The 19792-nt window shown below is 41.7% G+C and overlaps 1 protein-coding gene across 2 annotated transcripts; it reads right to left on the reverse strand.

Moving 5' to 3' along the window:
• Nucleotides 1-352: 352 nt before the first annotated feature.
• On the reverse strand, nucleotides 353-19200 carry LOC144932287 (ubiquitin-conjugating enzyme E2 E3-like). Of its 2 annotated transcripts, none has more exons than XM_078856233.1 (6): nucleotides 18965-19200; nucleotides 15319-15492; nucleotides 11107-11157; nucleotides 4572-4704; nucleotides 3455-3602; nucleotides 353-3316 (listed from the first exon to the last, which is right to left on the reverse strand). In XM_078856233.1, exons 2-6 carry the CDS (start codon nucleotides 15486-15488, stop codon nucleotides 3219-3221), a joined length of 600 nt encoding a protein of 199 aa, XP_078712359.1. In that variant the 5' UTR covers nucleotides 15489-15492; nucleotides 18965-19200; the 3' UTR covers nucleotides 353-3218. The 2 variants fall into 2 exon arrangements, with proteins under 2 accessions (XP_078712359.1, XP_078712367.1); XM_078856241.1 differs by lacking the exon at nucleotides 18965-19200 and adding an exon at nucleotides 18836-18915.
• Between the last annotated feature and the right edge of the window lie 592 nt (nucleotides 19201-19792).

The following is a 19792-nucleotide window of genomic DNA, read 5'->3' on the forward strand; positions in this document are numbered from 1 at the left end:
AGACTACCTGGCGACCCAACGTCAGGACACTACGCGTGTCCGATGTGTGTATTCAGTGTGTTGGTCAGGGATGGGGGGATCGCGGCACCTGCAGAGTAGCTTCGAGGCCATGGCACCACATAGTTACTATTAAAAAGTTTATTTGGACTGATTGCAGTGGCAGTCAGACGCGATTGTGCCAAAAAGTTTGACCACAGTGGAGATGAGATTAGCTTGTGCGTGGGCGCAACATGAAATGGCATCATGGAAACATGGGATACGACGTGGAGGGGCCTTCATTCAGAAGTGGATAATGGATAGAACATTCTCGATGATGAAAACTGTTAAGATGAAAAAATCTCAAGCCACGTACTTGAATTAGGCGAGACTTTATTGTCAGCTTCAACCTTTACAATATAGTAATACATATTAAAGAAAACAGAAGTGTAATGTGCTAAAAGTGATATATACGGCAAGAGGCTTCATACCACCAAAGTATCAGTGTAGCGACAGTGTAGAGCTAATCACGCAACCACAATTATTCAACTGGGGAACCCCAAGCTAGATTACACTTTATGTGAAGCTGCCATCAGCATAATGCATCCAGTAACAAGACTAAATAACAGAGTTACTGTTTACAGCATACTTTTACTTTGCACAACAGAAAGCACATGAATGACGTTGACCCATAGAAACTCGCACATCACTTCCCATGAGTTGTGCGCTTCACAAATTATTTATTTCTCTACAGTTTTTTTTTTAAAACAAATATCCACTGAAGCATTCATAGTAAAGGACCGTTATATACTTGTTATAGCATTACCATTACTATATATGCCATTTTAAAGCAAATGTGATGTGCATTGCAAAAACTTCATTTTAATGAAAAATCTTTATACCTGGTTCTTTGATTCAGTTGAAAACAGACACTATTGACCGTTATCAATCAAACAAGTGCGTTGACTCCACACTATTGTGCTGTTTTTCATAGGCAACATTGTAAACACATTTAGCAACTTTGCCAGCTTATATTTGTTTTTATAAATTGTGTTTTTGGAGGCTCTTCAACACAAATACGAAAAAAGTATATTTTTTGTTTAAATCCCCAAACAATGGTTATGAACTATTTTTTTCCAAAATTGTTTTTACGTACATTTTCACGAACAAAATACATGCAATGAAACATTACCTCTACAATTATTGTCGAGACCAATTATCTTTCTAACTTCAAAAAAAATCAAGCTCTTATTTCTTGAGCCAGACTACCTAATGAGGACTTGGCTCGTGTTATTTTCATGCAAATGCCAATTCAATGGACTTAAACCAAGTAAGTTGAAACATCTCTCTTGCAAGGTAAATCTGGGATAACACAAAAGAATCAAGAGACCGTTAATATTTGCATGGTATTAAATATCTACAATTTTAGTGAGGTACCACATCATGGAATATGAAGTGGTTGCCCTATGAAGATGTATGCCTCGCCATAGGAACGTGGAATTGCCACAAATTACTCAGGGTCACCAACATTGGCTTGTCTTGGACTTGAATTTAACTGGGCTATGAGGCCACACAGAATCATCTATTGTCGGGAAATACACCAGTTATTAAATGTACACTTTTTATAGTAAGCTATGTTAAATCCTGGCCACATTATTTGTTGGCTGCAGGGATTGGAGTGGAACCCATACACACTAGAACAATAAGTGTGCATGCTAACCATTAGGCTGTCTAGCCATTGTTAAATTCTACTTATGACCATTTAAATACACATGTTAATAAGTAGAAACATTAAAAAAACTGGATTGTTAGGCTCCCTACTTTTAAAAAATCAGATTAAATAAGTAACACACTTAGTCAACCAATTCGAGCCCAGCTGGACTAATACCATCTATAAACTTGACAAACAAACGAAACAATTATTCAACCAAAGCCAAGTTCTAGGGATACAAATGCATTTCATTCACCATTGCATAAACGAGAGCTAGTTATTTCGTTACATTTGAAATGATACACACAATGGGTGCAACATCTCCATTTGCAGTGCAGTGCATGTTTCTGCAAAGGTCAGGAGGAAATTTGTTACAATTGAGCGGTGAGATTGGTAGAAACCAAATGTTGAAATTTAAGCAGGGCAAATTGTGGAGCTAATGTTAGATGTTTCAAGTAGATTGTTTTTTTACACCAATACATTTTGTAGATTAAATGTTTAAGTTCGTGTACACTGAGTGTTTAAGACAGCAGGTGAGGAGGAAGTCCTATAAAGTCCCTGGGATATGAACACCCGTAGTGAATAGCGTTGATACAATATCTTTCAGAGCCTCACATCTTATGTGTGATGATATCAAGGTGCTAACAGTCTGTCCAGGCAATGTTTACCACCATTCAACACTATTTTTTTCTTAAAGTCCTTTCAGCACTTCAAAGTTGGTTACATTTTAAGAGGTAAACAACAATTCCATGTTAACAATGAAAACTGAGGGACCGTGGCAGCAATGATTAGGTATACATTTTTAACCACTGAAAATTAACGATTGGTATGACCTGAAAAGGGTTGATCCAAGGCATCGTCTGAAGCACCGATTACAGACAATGCTGTTGTTTCCTTAATGTATCAACCCTACCTCTTATACCACTGAAGGCACTCCCCAGGACAGTAAAACGATATCTAGAAAGAAAAACACATTTGCAATCACTTACAAAAGTATAATTTGGAGCCAATTAAGAAGTAAAAAAGAATGCCTCGAATTTAATATAAATGTAACATGTGAAATTAGAATGATCTTAACGTGAGATCTGCTATAAACCAATTAGATATGCAAAGCACTACGATGACAGGCATGTGATGCCAGCACAATATGTATCATGCAAAGTGTCGATCCATTTTATTTTGTTACTTTTGATTGCCCAATTACCATGAACATGATGTATGAAATGTGATATGAATTTAGTTTTTAATAGAGATAGTAAATGTTGAGGAAAAACGACAAAACCTTCACTCAATCTCTCAAACTCAGAAACAAAGCAAATAGCACAAAAATGAGAAACATATGAACAAGTAAATCTATGCAACAATTAGTAATAGAGAACAAATTGAAGCTTCCACTGTAAACCACAAAAGTTGGTCAAACAACAATTACAGAATATTTCAGCATTGTGAGTACCCTTTCCTGTGATTTAAACTTATAAGATGAACATGCAGACACAGCCAATCAGCTGCTGTCCATTTCCTGCCCAGGCAATTACGTGGCATAGCGCTTGGTCCACTGACGTGCTATTCGGTCGTGTTCCACGCGATTGGTTAGGTACTGGGTGGCGATGCTTCCAACCAGTGGATCAGCTGAAATGAAAAAAAAACACACACTTTAAAACATTTCTCGTGAGCTCTGAAGATTAATATTTGCAGTTAATGTGTGAATTAGTGTCAATATTACGAAAAGCGTTTCTAATGTGGAGGCTGTGAATTGTCTCAAATCACCAGGGTTTGCGTCGGTCAGCAGGGAGCAAATGGACAGCAAAACCTTGGAGACAGTCAGGGCTGGGCTCCAGTTATCTTTCAGGATGTCAAGGCAGATGAGGCCCTGGCTGTTGATGTTGCAGTGGTAGATCCGAGTCTTGAAAATAACCTTGGTTCACCATAACATGAAATACATTGTGTTTTACCTGAACATGTTAATAAGTACTTAACATAAAGAGAGTAATAGGACTGCTTTTTAGGAAGTCCTCAGATGTAATTCTCTTGATAGAATGGCTCCCACTGTAGAAATTTAGAAGTTTCACTGTCGACTCTGGGCCACCAAAGGAGATAAGCAGCACCTTTTTCTCATTTGACCAGTAAGAGACTGTGACTTGACTTTTTAAGTAACAATTTACAAATAATTCATATCTAAGGAATGCGTGAATTATTTATTGTTGAAAAAAAAAATTACGCGCAGTCCTTTGCCACCCATTGTTGGATTAAGGCCTACCCATGCCCTGTTGGTCACTGGGAGTATGAAATGACAGATCGCAATGACTGTAATGGAAATTAAAAATACAATATTTTTTAAATACTGAGTGTATGTTCACGAAACATTTCTGTGCAGAATGATAATACTGTAACTACAGAATGGAGAATATTTCCATAAAAAATTTTCAGAAATTTTATCCAAGCATGGAAAATGGTGAAAACATATATGGCCTGCAGGACAATACTTTAGATCTGATGGCAACAATACATGTTAAAGGATTCAGCAGTGTTAATAGCATTATTTTGATCACTATCATTATTTATTTACTTGATATTGTACTTTACACAAGTATACATGCCTCAAAGTTCCAATGGAATTCCTAGTAGCACAAATGAACACAGAATTACAAAATAGTTTCCAAGAAAACTAATAGCAATGTATGCACTGGATTGTGTGCTAAACTAACAGACGGTACAGTACAACTCCTGTATAATGATATCGTATACTTAAGATATACTAAGCATTGTACAAGGTTTGCATACGGTGTGTTGTCAACCTCTTCTTAAAACTGCGATACATTTTTCAGAGAAAATTATATGATCAGGGAGCAGATTACATTGTTGTGCTGCACACTGTGCAGGTTACCTTCGGTGGTTTAAACGGGTAGTCAGAAGAAAATGTGATGTCCAAAAAAAACACTCCCCCTTCATAGACGGAGCCCGGGGGCCCAAGGATTGTGGATCGCCACTCGTACAGGTTGTCCCCTTTGGGTGCAGCACTGAGAGAAAGTGCAGTGTGGATAATTCACCAACCTGCTGATGCTGTTAATTATCACATCATGGTAACCACTTTACGCAGCACTTACTGTCAATAATTTGTATGGATGAATTTTTATTCAGTGCGAGAAAAAGTGTAATTGTTCTATTCGTGGAAAGAAAAAAAACTATATCATAATTAAAACACACTTCAAAGAAAGACAGAATGAGTACTCATTCATATCATATACAAATTAATCAAATTATGCGGTAAAGAGCTTAATAGGTAATCATCATGATTGAGATGCGTCGGTTATAGGAGGGTTGTTTGACTATGCTTCACCATGCTGGTCAGAGAGGATTGATGAAGGGAACACATTTTGTTTCACCTATCGAGTACCCGACTGCTATGGTGCCCCTATCCTATTCAGCTACTCAGGTCGACAGGGTTCACGAGCTTCTTTGTCACGTCAAGGCAGTGACGAGTTTACCCAGGGGAAGCCTCACTAAGCCTCAACACATTTTCACGAGGGTCCTGCTTGGTATGTCTGCACATTTTTTTTCAACAGCCTTGTGCGTGTGGGAGGAAACCGGAAGAGCCCAGGGTAAACCCACAAAGACCATTTACACACAAAACTCCATAGATAAGTCAATGATGATAACAAGTGAGGTACAGTATATTAATGAAAACATCAATTTGACATTTCAAATACACAGAAAAAAGCACATCATATCCCTAAACATAGTGTTTTAAAAATAGGGGTGATTACCCATCCTCTTGTAGAATGAGTGCTATAATTTTATCAGCAACAGTAAAGTAAACACTTTTATCATAATAAACCTCAATATTAATTTGTCAGTGGAAATTATCCCAACACACTGAGGGTGTATTCCCCAGCCTCACTCATTATCATGAATGAGGGTCTGAATATACTAAACATTAATATGCCTTATCACTAAGCTATAAAATATAAAAGGATGAATGCCTTTCATGCAGGCTGTTGCTATTCACAATTAAGTTAATGATGGATTTTAGTTACACATTCACTTGGTTTAGCCACAGCCCATATCTCTCCTGTGCATGAGCTGATCTGATCAGTCCATTTCCGTGTTGATTATATTCTCTGTCGTGTGCCCTCCTTTGATTACCCTTCTATAACCAGTATTGTCCATATGCTATTCGCCCATCCCAGTTATGTGTCCTGTCCAGGTACATTTTTGGTGAACAGTCAACATGATATCTCTAATTTACATATGTAGTGGGTTCCACGGAGACAAATTAAATATCATTGAAATATACACTCCAAAAACAAGCCACAATGATTAAAATGTAGACCACACGTACTGCATTAGGTTACCCAACTAATAAAAGAGAGCAAAGTACATTGCATTACAAGTACATCATGTTGGCATGGATGGTGTTCAATTAAACAGATTGCTTGGAGAATAAAACACACAGCAGAAAGCCTTATTGATCAATATAATTTATATATTTTCTATGTATTCAACTGTCACTTCGATGGATGAATGTTCAGCCATCATTTACTTGAATAGTTTTTATTGCTTCTTACATGTGTAGTGACATAGAATGGTCACTACTGTGTCGGCCTGTACGAAGGCTGGGGGCCCCAAGGGGGTGCCTGGGGGGTCACGTGGTGGAGGGATCCGGACCTTCCCAGAGGTGGGGGAAGTGAGGCGTGTCCTGGGAAGGGAGGCGTGGCCTGAAGAGAGCCAGCCACGCCGGGGCGGAGCCAGCCACGCCAAACCAGATATAAGCGTGGTGTGAACGCAGAGCGAGGCTGTTGTACTGTACTCCAAAGTGAAGACATCATCGGTCGTCAAGTCCTGAGACGTCGTCCTGGGCCAGGCAGGCCGTTGCCTGCCTGGTCCAGTCTGTGTCGTGTTCCAGAGTGTTAGTGAGTTGAGGAAGGTGGTCACCACCTTATGTACAGTGTTATATTACTTACCGTTTAATAAATAGTGTTGCCTCCAAGCTGCGTGTGTGTGCACCTAATTCGAACCTACTACACATGGGAGACAGTCCGAACCTAGACTACATGTGGTTACACATGTTACCAGCATCATGTTGCTGAGCGGAGGGTTTCAAGCACTGGCCTTATGATGTGCTATTTATTCTGCAGATAACTCACACGCCACTACTCTAGCTTTTTAAAGGCCACTCTGACCAAAAACCAATTACACAAAATTTTAAACGGTTTACTCAAAATTACATCCACATGTTAATCCAAAGCTTGGCAAAAAGGGCTTCATTGAGGTCACAAAATTAAAACAGATTTCACGTAGTGTTCATAGATGTTGCAATGTTTTAAAATACTTAACCATTAGCCAAGCCTGTGTTTCTGTGAAGTGAGGATGCAGATACCTAAAATTAAGAACCTACAGAGTGAATGGGTTGAGGAAATATCCATAATCGTAATGTCATCTTTCCTATAATATATAGATTCCAAGAACACAGGATGAGATGTTACTATCCTTTGTGCAAGCACTTCCAAGAGTTCATGAACAGTGAGCCTGGTGAAATTTGGGGAGCGCATCGTCAGTAGTGTACCTTTGGTTCCTAGGGTGTTTCGGCCTTTCACACTATAACACCCTCCCCAAAGGCGGCCAGCGACAGGGTGATCAATCCTACGCTTGCGTCCCATTCCCAATGATAGCCAACATCCCATGGGACTATGCATGGCAGGGGCGTCCTCCTCCCTGAGTCAAGTATTGTTGACCGCATACCTCCTGGCCCTCTCACTTCGGGGCCCAGCTGGGGTCTTTCATCTTCATCCAGAGCCACTGACTGCTGCCTTCTGCCGCCTCCGATACAGCTGATTGCCGAACGATGGCTCTGGCCCTTAATTCCCAGGTCTCTAAGCAGTCTGGTTGTAGATGTTGCCACAAAACCTCTGCAGCCCACCTCCACTGGTCGGACTTCTGTGTTCCAGCCATGATGCCGTGCTTCGGCAGCTAGATCGGCATAGCGCAGATGTTTTCGCTCATAAGCCTCATCTACTGAGTCCTCCCATGGTACTGTGAGCTCAATGATGAAGACCTTCTTGAGCGAACGGAACCAGAGCACCATGTCAGGTCTTAGGGTGGTGGTTGCAATCTCCGGAGGAAACACAAGTTGCCGGCCAATGTTAGCTAGCATTTTCCAGTCGCGGGCCAAGCGCAGCTGGTCTCGCTCTAATGGTGTAGAGCCGCTCTTCGGTGGTTTAGCCCCTTCGCGGACAAAGGTCGTCCGTAAGTGGTGTGATGCTGCTGGGAGTGGTAGGGAGTTGGTGGCAGCTCGCTTGTCCTCCAGGGCGGACGCAAGGTTTTTAAGGACTTGGTTGTGACGCCAAGTGTAGCGTCCTTGGGTGAGGCTTGTTTTACACCCTGTGAGAATGTGCCTGAGGTTGGCTGGCATGGAACAGAGGGCACAGTCCGGATCTTCACCATACCATTGGTGAAGATTAACTGGTGTTGGAAGGACGTCATATGTTGCTCTGATGGAAAAGCTCAACCGCCTCGCTTCCATGGCCCACAGATCCTTCCAGCTGATCTTCCTCTTCTCCACACTGTCCCATCGAGTCCACTGTCCCTGTTTGGCAAGAGAGACTGCCTTGGCCCACCTTGCAGCCTCCTCCTGATGGCGTACTTCCTGCACTACCATCTTCCGCCGCTCTGGTGCAGTGGCCTTACTCCAAGCAGCACGGCTAGTTAGCCCAAGGCCTCCTCTCCCTTGCTGAACATGACCCACAATGTCAGCATGTCTGAGGGCTGCTGTTGCCTCCTGGACTACTTTTCCTGGCCTCCATTTGCGCCCAGTTGCCAAGGTCGGCGCGTTGTTGCTCACCACTGGGTCTCGAGATTAATTCAGTGTCATCTGCTTACAATTAAGGTTGTTAAACGATAACCAGTAACTCATGTTCAGAATCGACTACCGTTTTCAAAAGTCAGGGACCGATAACGGTTTACTGTGTAATGATAAACATGCATTCACTGACGGGCATGCGTAAACCGAATGGTGGCCTAAATACATTTATCCTCATTTCTCAGTTAAAAAAGATGCCACGCTGCCATTGCTTGCTCACGCCACTGCTGGCGAACAAGCCTCCAAAAGAGAGGATATTTAATCATTCTTTCAAGCTGAGCAGGCATCCAGTCTGAATTAAGATTCTGATTCTGAAATGAGGTGGGAGTACCCACGTTTTACCCCACCATATGTGACATACAGATCGACTATGTGTGGCATACCCGTTTATACTACTGGGTGGACAGGGGTGGGGGGGGGGATTTAATAAACTTTCATCGTAGTTTCAACTGCCATGCCAGGACATGGAATGTAACCCGCAACCTCTGGATGCAAGTCCAGTGTGATAACCATTACCCCATAGCAGCTCCCTTAATGTCTTTGTTAAAAGGTAAACATATTATGTTTGTTGCTCGACATTAATACGGCAAACCGATAAACACAATTTTTTCATTCAATGCGTAAAAAAATATTTTATTCTAGTTACAACCCTCTAGTTTCAACCCTCTCTGCAGAAAGCTGTTATTCGGCTTTTTGAATAAACATATCGCAGCAAAATAGAAAAGGAGTACATGGTACAAATAAATAACAGGTGAGTATTTTGGAGAAAAATTTGTGGTAATTACACACACACATGGCTCAAGACAAATGCAGTGCGGTGGCCACTGCATCTATTTCGGTGAATCCAATTGACTGACCTTCATCTATTTTTTCTTTGAATGACTTGAGGGCTACAGTGAATGTCATTCATCAATAATAGATGGTTAAAAACTAAAATGCAAAAGGTGTGTGTTCACCACCGAAGCCAACATTAGACACGTATTTTTTGGTAAGTTCATTGATTATGTCTACAATTGACCATCATTCGGTGGCAAACATTTCTGAACAATCATCTGAGAAACTTAAAATAAGTCTACTATTGTTATAGCCATATGAAGTGTGAGAGAGATCTCACAAATGTGCATAAATGATCCCAATTATATACACTCTACATATAAAACCATTCCAATAATGTGCTAATATTCACTTGATTGGTCCTGGATTTCACATTGCACTTTTAACATATTCAATTAAGGCAAAATATTATTGATATGACAGACAGGAATGTGTTCCCATTAAATATATTATTTTAGGATACCTCTAAGCACTTCGATCGGATCATTGGGGTTTACTAGTAATAAATCGGCATTTTGCGACCCCCACTGCCACTGTGTAGCATATTATTACGTGCCAGGGACTCTATGAGATGATAGGACACTAGTCCGAGTCCATAATTGGCAATAAGTAACAGCAAAGCAGTTATAAGTGACTCACAGAATTGTGCGCAGTTGCGTATACAGTACACGACTTCCCTGAAGGCATACCTTCAGCGAGCGCGATGCCGATCACACGCGGTTCGAATTAGACCCTCGATCGATGGCTGCGCCATCGCCGCACACGCGTCGAATAAAAAGCAAGGGACAAGTCCTTACTTCCTAAGAACTCCTATCATTTTTCTTTGCTGGAGGAGTTGCCCCCCCTACCTGAAAATCCTGGCTCCGCCATTGCCTCTAAGCAACAGATTCAAAAACTTAAAGATCAAAAATGTATCGTGTCACAATTTTATTTAATTAATTCACAACATTCATAATTAGTGGTTTGAAAGGAGGTAAGGTTAGAAAGTAAACAGAGAGCAAACTGATTGAAATAAGACATTGAGGAGACATGAAAAGCAACTTATGCAAAACTGATGATTGAACGAAGAGAATTATTTAAAATTATTGGAACACATCGCTCTAAGGGATTATGGCTAATGATCAAAAATAATTATGGCGTAGCAGCCAAGAAATGGAATGCATCCATGAGGATGTCCACCAAAGAGATGAAACAATGAAATCAGAGCGTGTGCAGGTGGTAAGGTGGATTAGTACATCACAGGATTGTGTGGTGGATTGCTCAGGCCTTCATCAAGCAGTGGATTAACCATTTTTTTTGGTGGTAATGATAATAACAGCAAGAGCATTGGCTACACACATACTATTGTTATAGTTAGGCTTTCATCCCATCAACTAGAAATTTTACACATGAAGCTCCTCCTCATATTCGTTGACATTTACTGGCACACATAAGTATAATTTTTTTATTCTGTGGAAATTAATTTAGGGATCATTATGCTGTATGCAATAAATATTTTAAATGAAAATGTAAACCATATTTAATACTCAATGCTTTTAGCACGCAGCCTAACTGAAACAATTTATGCATCAAGGCCAAAAAATAAACGGATAAATTGTTAACATATCCCACCAAAGTGAATACTGACCATTTAACAGGTCTGTGGAATGCCATGGCTTGGGACACAACAGCCTTGCAATGCATACATTAATAAGTACTTCATCACATAGAGTGAGGGGTGCTAGGTTACCTGCAGTTAGGTGGTGGATCCAGGGTGATCTCTGCAAGCTCCTTCTGAATTCTAAGAAGAAAATAAACGTGTCATTATAAAGTACACTCACAATGTACATACCCATACATGATTATTGGGTTACCAATTCACTATTTGGTTGAAAGAAGCTTCAATTATTGAATTTACAATTCTTTTTAAAATCCACAGGATGTATAAAAAATGTACACGTCATTTCTAAAAACGTATCCTGCTTGGGAACGTTCTAAAAAAGCACATTGTAAAAACAATGCATAAGACAAATGTCAATCTCTGAAGAGGCCAAATGTGACACATTTAATCAAAACCAAAATTAGTGCACCTCAGTCCAAGTACTCAATTTCAGGACAATATTTAATTAAAATGTTCTTTAAAACATACACTCAAGCATACTTTGGGGTTACAAATATATTTCTTCACTTTGTGGTACATCTCAAAATACTAAGTTTTGTATGCTGATTAACACCTAACATCACAATTTTATACCTACCTATAATCACATGCAAGCAATTGGTTTTAAAAGCATGTACTGATCATTCTGGAAGGATGAGGGGGCAGCAGTTAGGCATCCAGCGATTATTTGTATTGATAGGGGAGGCGTGGGTGGCAAGTGCGCAGGGTCGCTGTATCCATGAGATGACAGTTATCTAAGCTTAATTTAAAAGTGAGATAAAGAAATTCCAACAACTTCAATTGCTACAAACTATTTTTATTTTACCAGGTAAGGCCCACTGATACAGTTATTTTTCAAAAGCGACTTGGCCAAAAATGATAGCTAAATGAAGTCACTTATGTTGAAATGTATTGCAGCCAAATACTTTAAAATGCATGTTTTTATATATGTGGAGGGGGAAATGGTAGGACCCGAAAAAAATCCTGTTCCTATTGAAGTTCGTATTGAGTGAGACAGAAACCAGCATTTATGTTGAAATGTATAGCAGCCAAATTGTCTAAATTGCATGTTTTTATATGTGGAGGGAATAACCGGAGGAATTGGAGAAAAATCCTGTACCTATGGAAGTTCTACATGAGTGAGACAGAAATCAGCATTATCTATGTATGTTAGAACTTCTTTTGCACTTTACTTAGCCAACTGTGCTAATCGGAGATGCAGGGGAGGGGACAACAGGATACACAAAAAAGCAGTCCTAAATAAAAAGTTTTCAATTAATAATAAAGAAATAATTTCCATACATTAACAAATGCAGTGCTGTATTCTCTTGTAAATACAGACTTTCGTACGGCCAAATATTTCCCTAAACATCTACCCCACCACGTGCTAGGCTAAAAACAATCCCACCCAATAACCCAAGGTCACTCAATAGGAAAGTGTTTAGGAAGAGTGTGCAATCAAAGATTTTAAAAATATTCAACCGTGATAATCGAAAGTGCAGGATTTAAGAAATATATTTTGTCGTGTATACATGCTGTGTGTGGGTTAAATGCATATCTATTATCATTTACATTCTTTAGATTAACAATTTTACTACTACATAACAAAGTTTAATATATTTTGGGACATCATTACAGTATGTTTAATACTTTTTAGAAAATAAACTGATGACAAGAATTTGGATACGTCAAATATTAATATTGCTGTGTTGCCAGTTTTTAGTTTAATGGCACATTGATAGCTGCTGCTGTCTTTTATAATTAATCAGTGCTAATTATATAACACAATAACACGTCTCTACTATCACATATAGCCATAATACATTTGTGACGTTATTGTAGTGTTTCAGACATATCCAAGCAGCTAATTACGTTCTTTATGCATCTGAGCTGTTTAAATAGGTTATTATGTCAGCTTTTGTTGGTATTTTATTTAATTCATGTTCATCAGAAAGCACATTTCATATTAATGTGTGTAAAATAATAATGTAAAGTGTTCCACAAGAATGTATATTTTGGTGTCCGTGTTTCCAATACAACTTGATATTCATTCACAACCTTAAATAATAAACTTCCAAATTTGCATGAGCACATATGAAGTACATTTAATTTTTTTAACCAGGTGAGAACATGGGTCTCATTTGCAAGAGTGCCCTGGGACACACTCATACTCTGAGACGAAACAAAGATTCCCCTTACAGACTTAACAGACTTTTAGAGATATAGAGAGCACCTATGAAGACTGGCAAGAAACATGCAGGGGGTGCATGGCCAACACCACGCTTACCACCTTTGTCTCCCTAGTGGCGATGTTTACACACCACACCAGGTACTCATTTGAGGCTGAGTCGACCTGGTTCAGATAATAGTCACTGGTGTTGGCTGTGAACAGGCATGGAACTCGGGTTGCTGGATTTGTAGCACACTGAGCTAACTACTGCACTACTCTGAGACAAAGACAAATACTGTTAGGGCAAGTACTGTTAGCAACCACCGATGACGGCAGGCATGATACACGAGGGGGTGGGTGGCCAGCACCATGCCCAACTGCCTTTGTCTCCCCAGTGGCGATGTTTTGCACATCGCACTCGGTACTTATTTGAGGTTGAGTCGACCTAATGGAGGCCCAAGACCAGTTCAGATAATCATTACTGGTGTTGGCCATGAGCGGAAATCGAACTCGAGCCAACGGGTTCGTAGCGCAATGCGCTAACCACTGTAATACACATACTCACATATATTATATGTAGAAATGGATATATATATACTTATTAATGCACAATGTATCCCTGCACTACATGTATAAAATACTCACATAATACATATTGTACATGTGTTTATACAAATACATATGCCAGAATGCAAACAAAGATAACACACAAAACCATCTTTGAAAGGGATTTTAAGCCACTTGTCTCATCTACACGTGAATGTTAAATATGCTCTTAATCTACAATTATTCTTCACCACTGAAGAAATATACAGTACTCTGGAACCCCTTCACGACTTCTCCTCCAGTGGGCATTGATTCTTAACAGCATTCATTAGGGCATTTAGGCACTCCCCCCATCCACTTTTTTTCTTCTTCTCTTACAGGGGTATCAGAGTTTAGGAAGACTCCAGGGGTGTAGAGTTTATTGAAACAGTTAATTGAAACATGCGGTTTAGACAGGTTTCCATTACACTGTAATCTGTAATGTGTTTGTGCTGGTGTCAACCCCATTTCATATCCTGTGTACCTTAATTGTTTTGTTAATATTCTGAAACCAAGTTCTCTATTCTTCATATGGTGCTAATGGGCACTACTGTGCCAACACAAACATTAACAAAAGGATACTTACAAGTGAAGGAACAAACTCTGAGTCCATGTGCCAATTTCACACATGCTAGCATATTTCATCAGGATTTCAGGAATTTAAGTTATTAAGGTATTGGCAGATATACAGAACTTGAGTTCATGCAATCCATCTACTAAAACCTTCATTATTTGCACTGTTATGTTTAAAAATATGATGCCGACTCTATACCCATATATTGCTTTGTTCATCCATGTGTATAACCTTATTCAATAGTCATATGTTTTATTTTTCCAAGTCTATCAGGGTGCAGATTTGGGTCATTCAAACTAGTGCCATCATCCACACACTGTGCTAAATTCAACCAAGTGTATTTTGCAAATGTGAAAAATGTTAATGGAAAATGTTTATTCAATTATTTCAGCTATTTACAAATTTCATAGTGAGTGTATTACAAACGGTGTGATATATATGAAGAATTTTACATTATGCAATCTTATGAGCCAGTGCCAAAAAACTGCAATCATTTAATTCAAAATAAACAGCATTCAGTGAAATTATAAGTCGATGTGAGCAAGGGATGTCATGAGACAGCTCGTGCTTCCATGTTTAGTGGTTGTGTGCTGATCACCCAAGGTTGCTGGTTGAGGTTTACAATAGGCAATCGGGAGGCCGAAAAGAGCTCTCAAATTCCACGGGTGTCCACAGGTATGGCTTAACACAAGGGAATCCATTTAGTCACATATGACCAGTTACGCAGCATTACATTAAATTCTGCAGTGCAAATGAACTGAAGGACACTCGATAAGGCACATATTTTTGGAGAATCAGCACACTGACTTTTCACATAGAAAGGGAAAATGTTATCCCTGAATATGGTGCATGACACGCACATGTGACTCCAACACACTGTTATTAGTAATAACCTTGCAGATAGTTTATGGCCAATGGAATCGTATATGTACAAGATGTCAAGGACGAAACGGCTGTTTTGGGTTAAGCTCACCTTTTAGCACTGGTGGAAAGCTTGGCGGCCGTCTTTGCAGAAGTTTTAGCTTCTTTCTTCTTACCAGATTCCTGCTGCTGTTGCTGCTGTTGTGGCTGATGTCCTGAGAGCCTTGCATCACCACTACTGCCCTGAGGGCTTTGGGTAGGGAGAGTACCTTCACTTGCCATTCTCCTGGAACACAAGAATAAAAAGGTGAGGTGAATGCATTTAATGTAACATCACACCTCTAAGCGGCACACCAAATGCAATAAGCTGCGTCATTTATGCTTTATGTGAGTCAGTGGTGTTATAAAGGATATGCACTTAACATTTAAGGTGTAAGAAAAGGAACATTGCAGTTGTTCATTTGGCTGGAATCCCAGAATACTACAACCATTAAATATCAGTCAGAAGCACCATTGCTACCACCACCAACATTTTTTTAAACATGAGATGTCCTTCCAGGCGTATTCTCTCCTTTGGCTGCCACTTACTGTGTTATTAGTCTTGACAACTGGTCATGATCCCCTTTTAACAATGTGTCTGGCCCAAGCCCTTACTTTTATTCACCGTAAAAATGATGTCTCTAACTTGCATGTCCTCTCATCCATGTGTTCCTATTTTTCTCTCAGTATAATTCCAAACATGCACCTCCCCATGTTACTTTGCACACTTCAGATGTTTTATTTTTATTTTCGATGTCAATGTTAATATTTCTAAGCCAATTTAAAAAAAGTTAATATACATTTGTGAAGTATTATTCTTTTACAAGAGTGCTTTGTTGTTTTTCAATAAGCGCAGCTATCCAGAAGCACTCCAACCTGATCTTCTACATGGATTTTGTTTCATCATTTTGCCTTTTGTTGTGCTCATTTATCTAGTCCAACCGCTTTTAAGTGATAATTATAATATAAAATGATAAATAAAATCTCCATTTATGTTTATGCTTTTCGTACTCTGGTGTAATTTTTGGAAAACATCCTGTAATGTCACCGTGAATAACTTTGGCAAAGCATGTATACTTGCCCTGACTCCCCTACTAATATGTATGTTGTCACCTTTGTCATTCTTGTAAATTATTAGTATTATCTCTTTTGCTTATTTATTTAGATCTCCATTTGGCAGAGCTTGGATGAATGCATTAATTTCCAGAGTCAAATGCCTATCAAAGTCTACAAAGGCTAGGCATAGTGTAGTGTTTGGTATTCATTAGTCTGTTCCAAAATCTGACAGTATGCAGTGGATGGTAGAGAAGCCTTTTCTATTACAGCATTTTGTTCTGACTGATCTTCGTGAACAAGTAATGCACATGCGAAAATGAGTGAATGGATCATCAATTAAAGTAAATGTGTTCACCCTATCTTGAATAGGATTGAAGCATCACTCAGATTGTGGTATTTACATTTTGTGTAAATGGATTGACAGTAAAAAATGGCCAGTTATTAAACCAAAAATCACTAGACCTTTTCACAAAATAACCAGGCTCAATTAGGAACTGTAAGGACCAGCATCACCACTACCACCTTCACAAGTCCTACCTTCATTTTCACTGCTGCCATCCACTACCATAAATACCTCCTTTCATATCTCCGCCACCACCACCTCCTTCACCTTAACTTCCAGTGGCACCTTCATCACTGTTAGCCAGGCAGTGGTGGTCCATTCTTGTAATACAACACTTTGGAGGTGAGGGTTGATGGATCACACAAATGTTGTGAGACTCCCTTCCCGTCAGGGTCGGGGTGCTATACCCTGGGTCGCCAGAAGGAAGTACAGCAAGTGGACGAATTGTCATCTGTTTCCATCTGTATGGGAACAATGTTGCTCCCTCATAAGTACATTTATCAACAGTTTTTTTAGGATGCGTTGGTTTCATTCCATGTTGATATACACTCATGAATTGGCTAACATCTTAAAATAAAAATATGCAGGAATGTCCTGCGTAAATGTAGTTTTCCTGGATAAATAAGTTAAATAAGTATATTTATGAAGAGCAGTTCGACCCCCTCTACATAAACGCCTTCCAGCAGCATCACCACCACGAGCATTAGCACCATGAGTTGCTCCGTCTTCACTACCAACATAATTATCACCCTGCCTTCACCAATAACAGCACCAACATCACCTCCTCTACATTAACGACCAGCATCACCACCACCACATCCTGGAAACCATCATCTCCATCGACCACGTTCACCCCAACAACTATTTAAACAACGAAACAAAACTATTTCTTATTTATTTTACCGGGTAAGGCCCACCGAGCTATATAGCTCATTTTCAGAAGCTCAACGAAGTGGCTTATCACGTGGACATGTATATCAGCAAAATTCTTTAAACGTATGTTTCTAAATGTGAAGGGAAACCCCAGAGGAAAATCCATGCGACCACGGGGAAAACATGCAAACTCCAAATATACAGACGTCAGGGTCAAGATCGAACCCTGAATACCAGGCAAGGTAGTTAACAAATCGCCACCATAACCCAACCCTACCTCTTTCACCACCTCTACCCAAACTCTAAAAACCTCTTCCACCCTCCTCTTTCACCAACTCGTCCATCTTCAGCCTTACCACCACCACTTTCACCGGAACCACTATCTTCCTCCACCTTAAGACCTCTTTAAACTCGCTACACCTTCCCACTCACCCTTCCTCTTCCACCACCCTTGCTGCCTCCTTTACCACCTGCTCCCAACCTCCACCATAACCATCACCTCCTCAACCACCATAACATAATCGTCGTTCGCCACGCCGCTTGTGTCATGCTCGGTGCACCGAGGCCACGTGAAGTGTCAAAGGCCCGCTGGAAGGTCACGAGAGAGACCCAGGTCACAAGCTTCCATGGGTTCACTGACTGAGATGACCGGCAGATGCACGAATTGTGCTCCCCTCTCAGCCAACTCTCTTCGCTTTATCCGCCCGACGCTCTGCTCGTTGTTGTGAGCGTTGCTCATCTTCCCTCCGTTGTTGTTGGAGGGCGACTGCCTCCAACTCCCCCGCAGTATCCATCACGAAGCTTCTAAACAGGAAGAGGTTCTCAACAACAACAATTCACATTCTCCTTCGACCTCCACCGCGCTCACCACCACCACCTCTACTCCACCTTCACCATCTCCCCCCCACCCACGACCACCTTCCACCATCCTGGACCCTTGCGGGATCGCGGCCACGAAAGTCGGTCGGTCGCTCGCAACTTGTTGCCCTTCTCCCTCTCCCCCCACCACCTCCACCACCACCACCAACCACGCCACCCACGTCCAACCCCGGGCCCTTTACTCCTCCACACTCGCGACTGGCAACGACGACGCATGTCGCACACCGCGCGAAAGCGAGAAGAGACAAACACAGTGACCACCGGGGGGGGTTGGGTTTGGGTGTCGGGGACACACAGCACACACACACGACGGGGGGGGGGTCCATCACAGAACCACCGCCGCCGTCGCCTTCCTCGTCGGCCGGCCAAGGCCCCGCACACCTCCCCCCCCCCACGTCTCTCACTCAACACAAAACAGCAGCAAACAACGGCCCCAAACCTCCACGACGGGGAGGAGGGAGCGCGAGCAGGCGAGGAGATTGAAGGATGATGGTGAGAAAGAGGAGGGAGAGATGATAAGCAGCAGGAGGAGGAGTAGTAGGAGGGGGGTGGGGTGAGATGGACCGACCCGCCTGCCCGGCCGCCGTGCGCCTCCTGCCGTCGCCCCGGTCGTGGTGGCCTCGGGGGGTGGGGGGGGGTCTCTGCTCGGCCCGGGAGGGAGACGCTGAATGCGGGGCGCTGGGGGCAGTCGGGAGGGGTGGGGGCAGTGAGTGGGGGTGTCGCTGTAATGAACCGAGGACCCCGTCCGTGCAGTGGCCTCCCCCCGTCCCCGAGCCGCACCCTCCTCCTCCTGCTGCTGCTGCTCCTCCCCCTACCACGGTCACTCCTCCCCCCTCATTGTCCTCTTCATCTTCCTCATCACTGACGCTTTGCCCCCGCCCCCCCCTCCTCGTTGGTGACGCTTCGATCAGCGTGGTCACCACCCGAAGCTGGCCAACTCCCCAACTAGAATGATCACTTTCATTCACCTTATTGGTAAAGTGCCTGCCCAGCGCTCCCCCAAAGCCATGCCCCGTCTCGTCTCGGCTGGAACTCGTGGCGGTGAAAGGTCAAGATGGACATCGCATGGACAGACAGCACGTTCAGATAACGTCTCCCCTGCCGAAAAGCCCGTGGATTGTCGCCGTCGTTAGCGGTGCTGAGACACTGCGGGAAATTACTCATTCCCATGGCGGGCTCAGTCTCTTCATTTGACATAGGGCAATTCATGACTCATGTTAACTTTGCACGGTGTAATGGCGAGTCGACCAACCAAACGGGTTTGCACTCAATATATTCAGTTTGAGACAAGTGTGCTCAATATAAACAACAGCGCCAAGGGGGACATGTCGAGTTTAATAGTGGGCAGAGCCCGTGTATGAAATGGGGAATGACGAAAACACTGCAGGGAGGGACG

The sequence above is a fragment of the Lampetra fluviatilis genome, chromosome 1 (assembly GCF_964198595.1).
Source record: "Lampetra fluviatilis chromosome 1, kcLamFluv1.1, whole genome shotgun sequence".
In the NCBI taxonomy this organism is placed as follows: Eukaryota; Metazoa; Chordata; class Hyperoartia; order Petromyzontiformes; family Petromyzontidae; genus Lampetra; species Lampetra fluviatilis.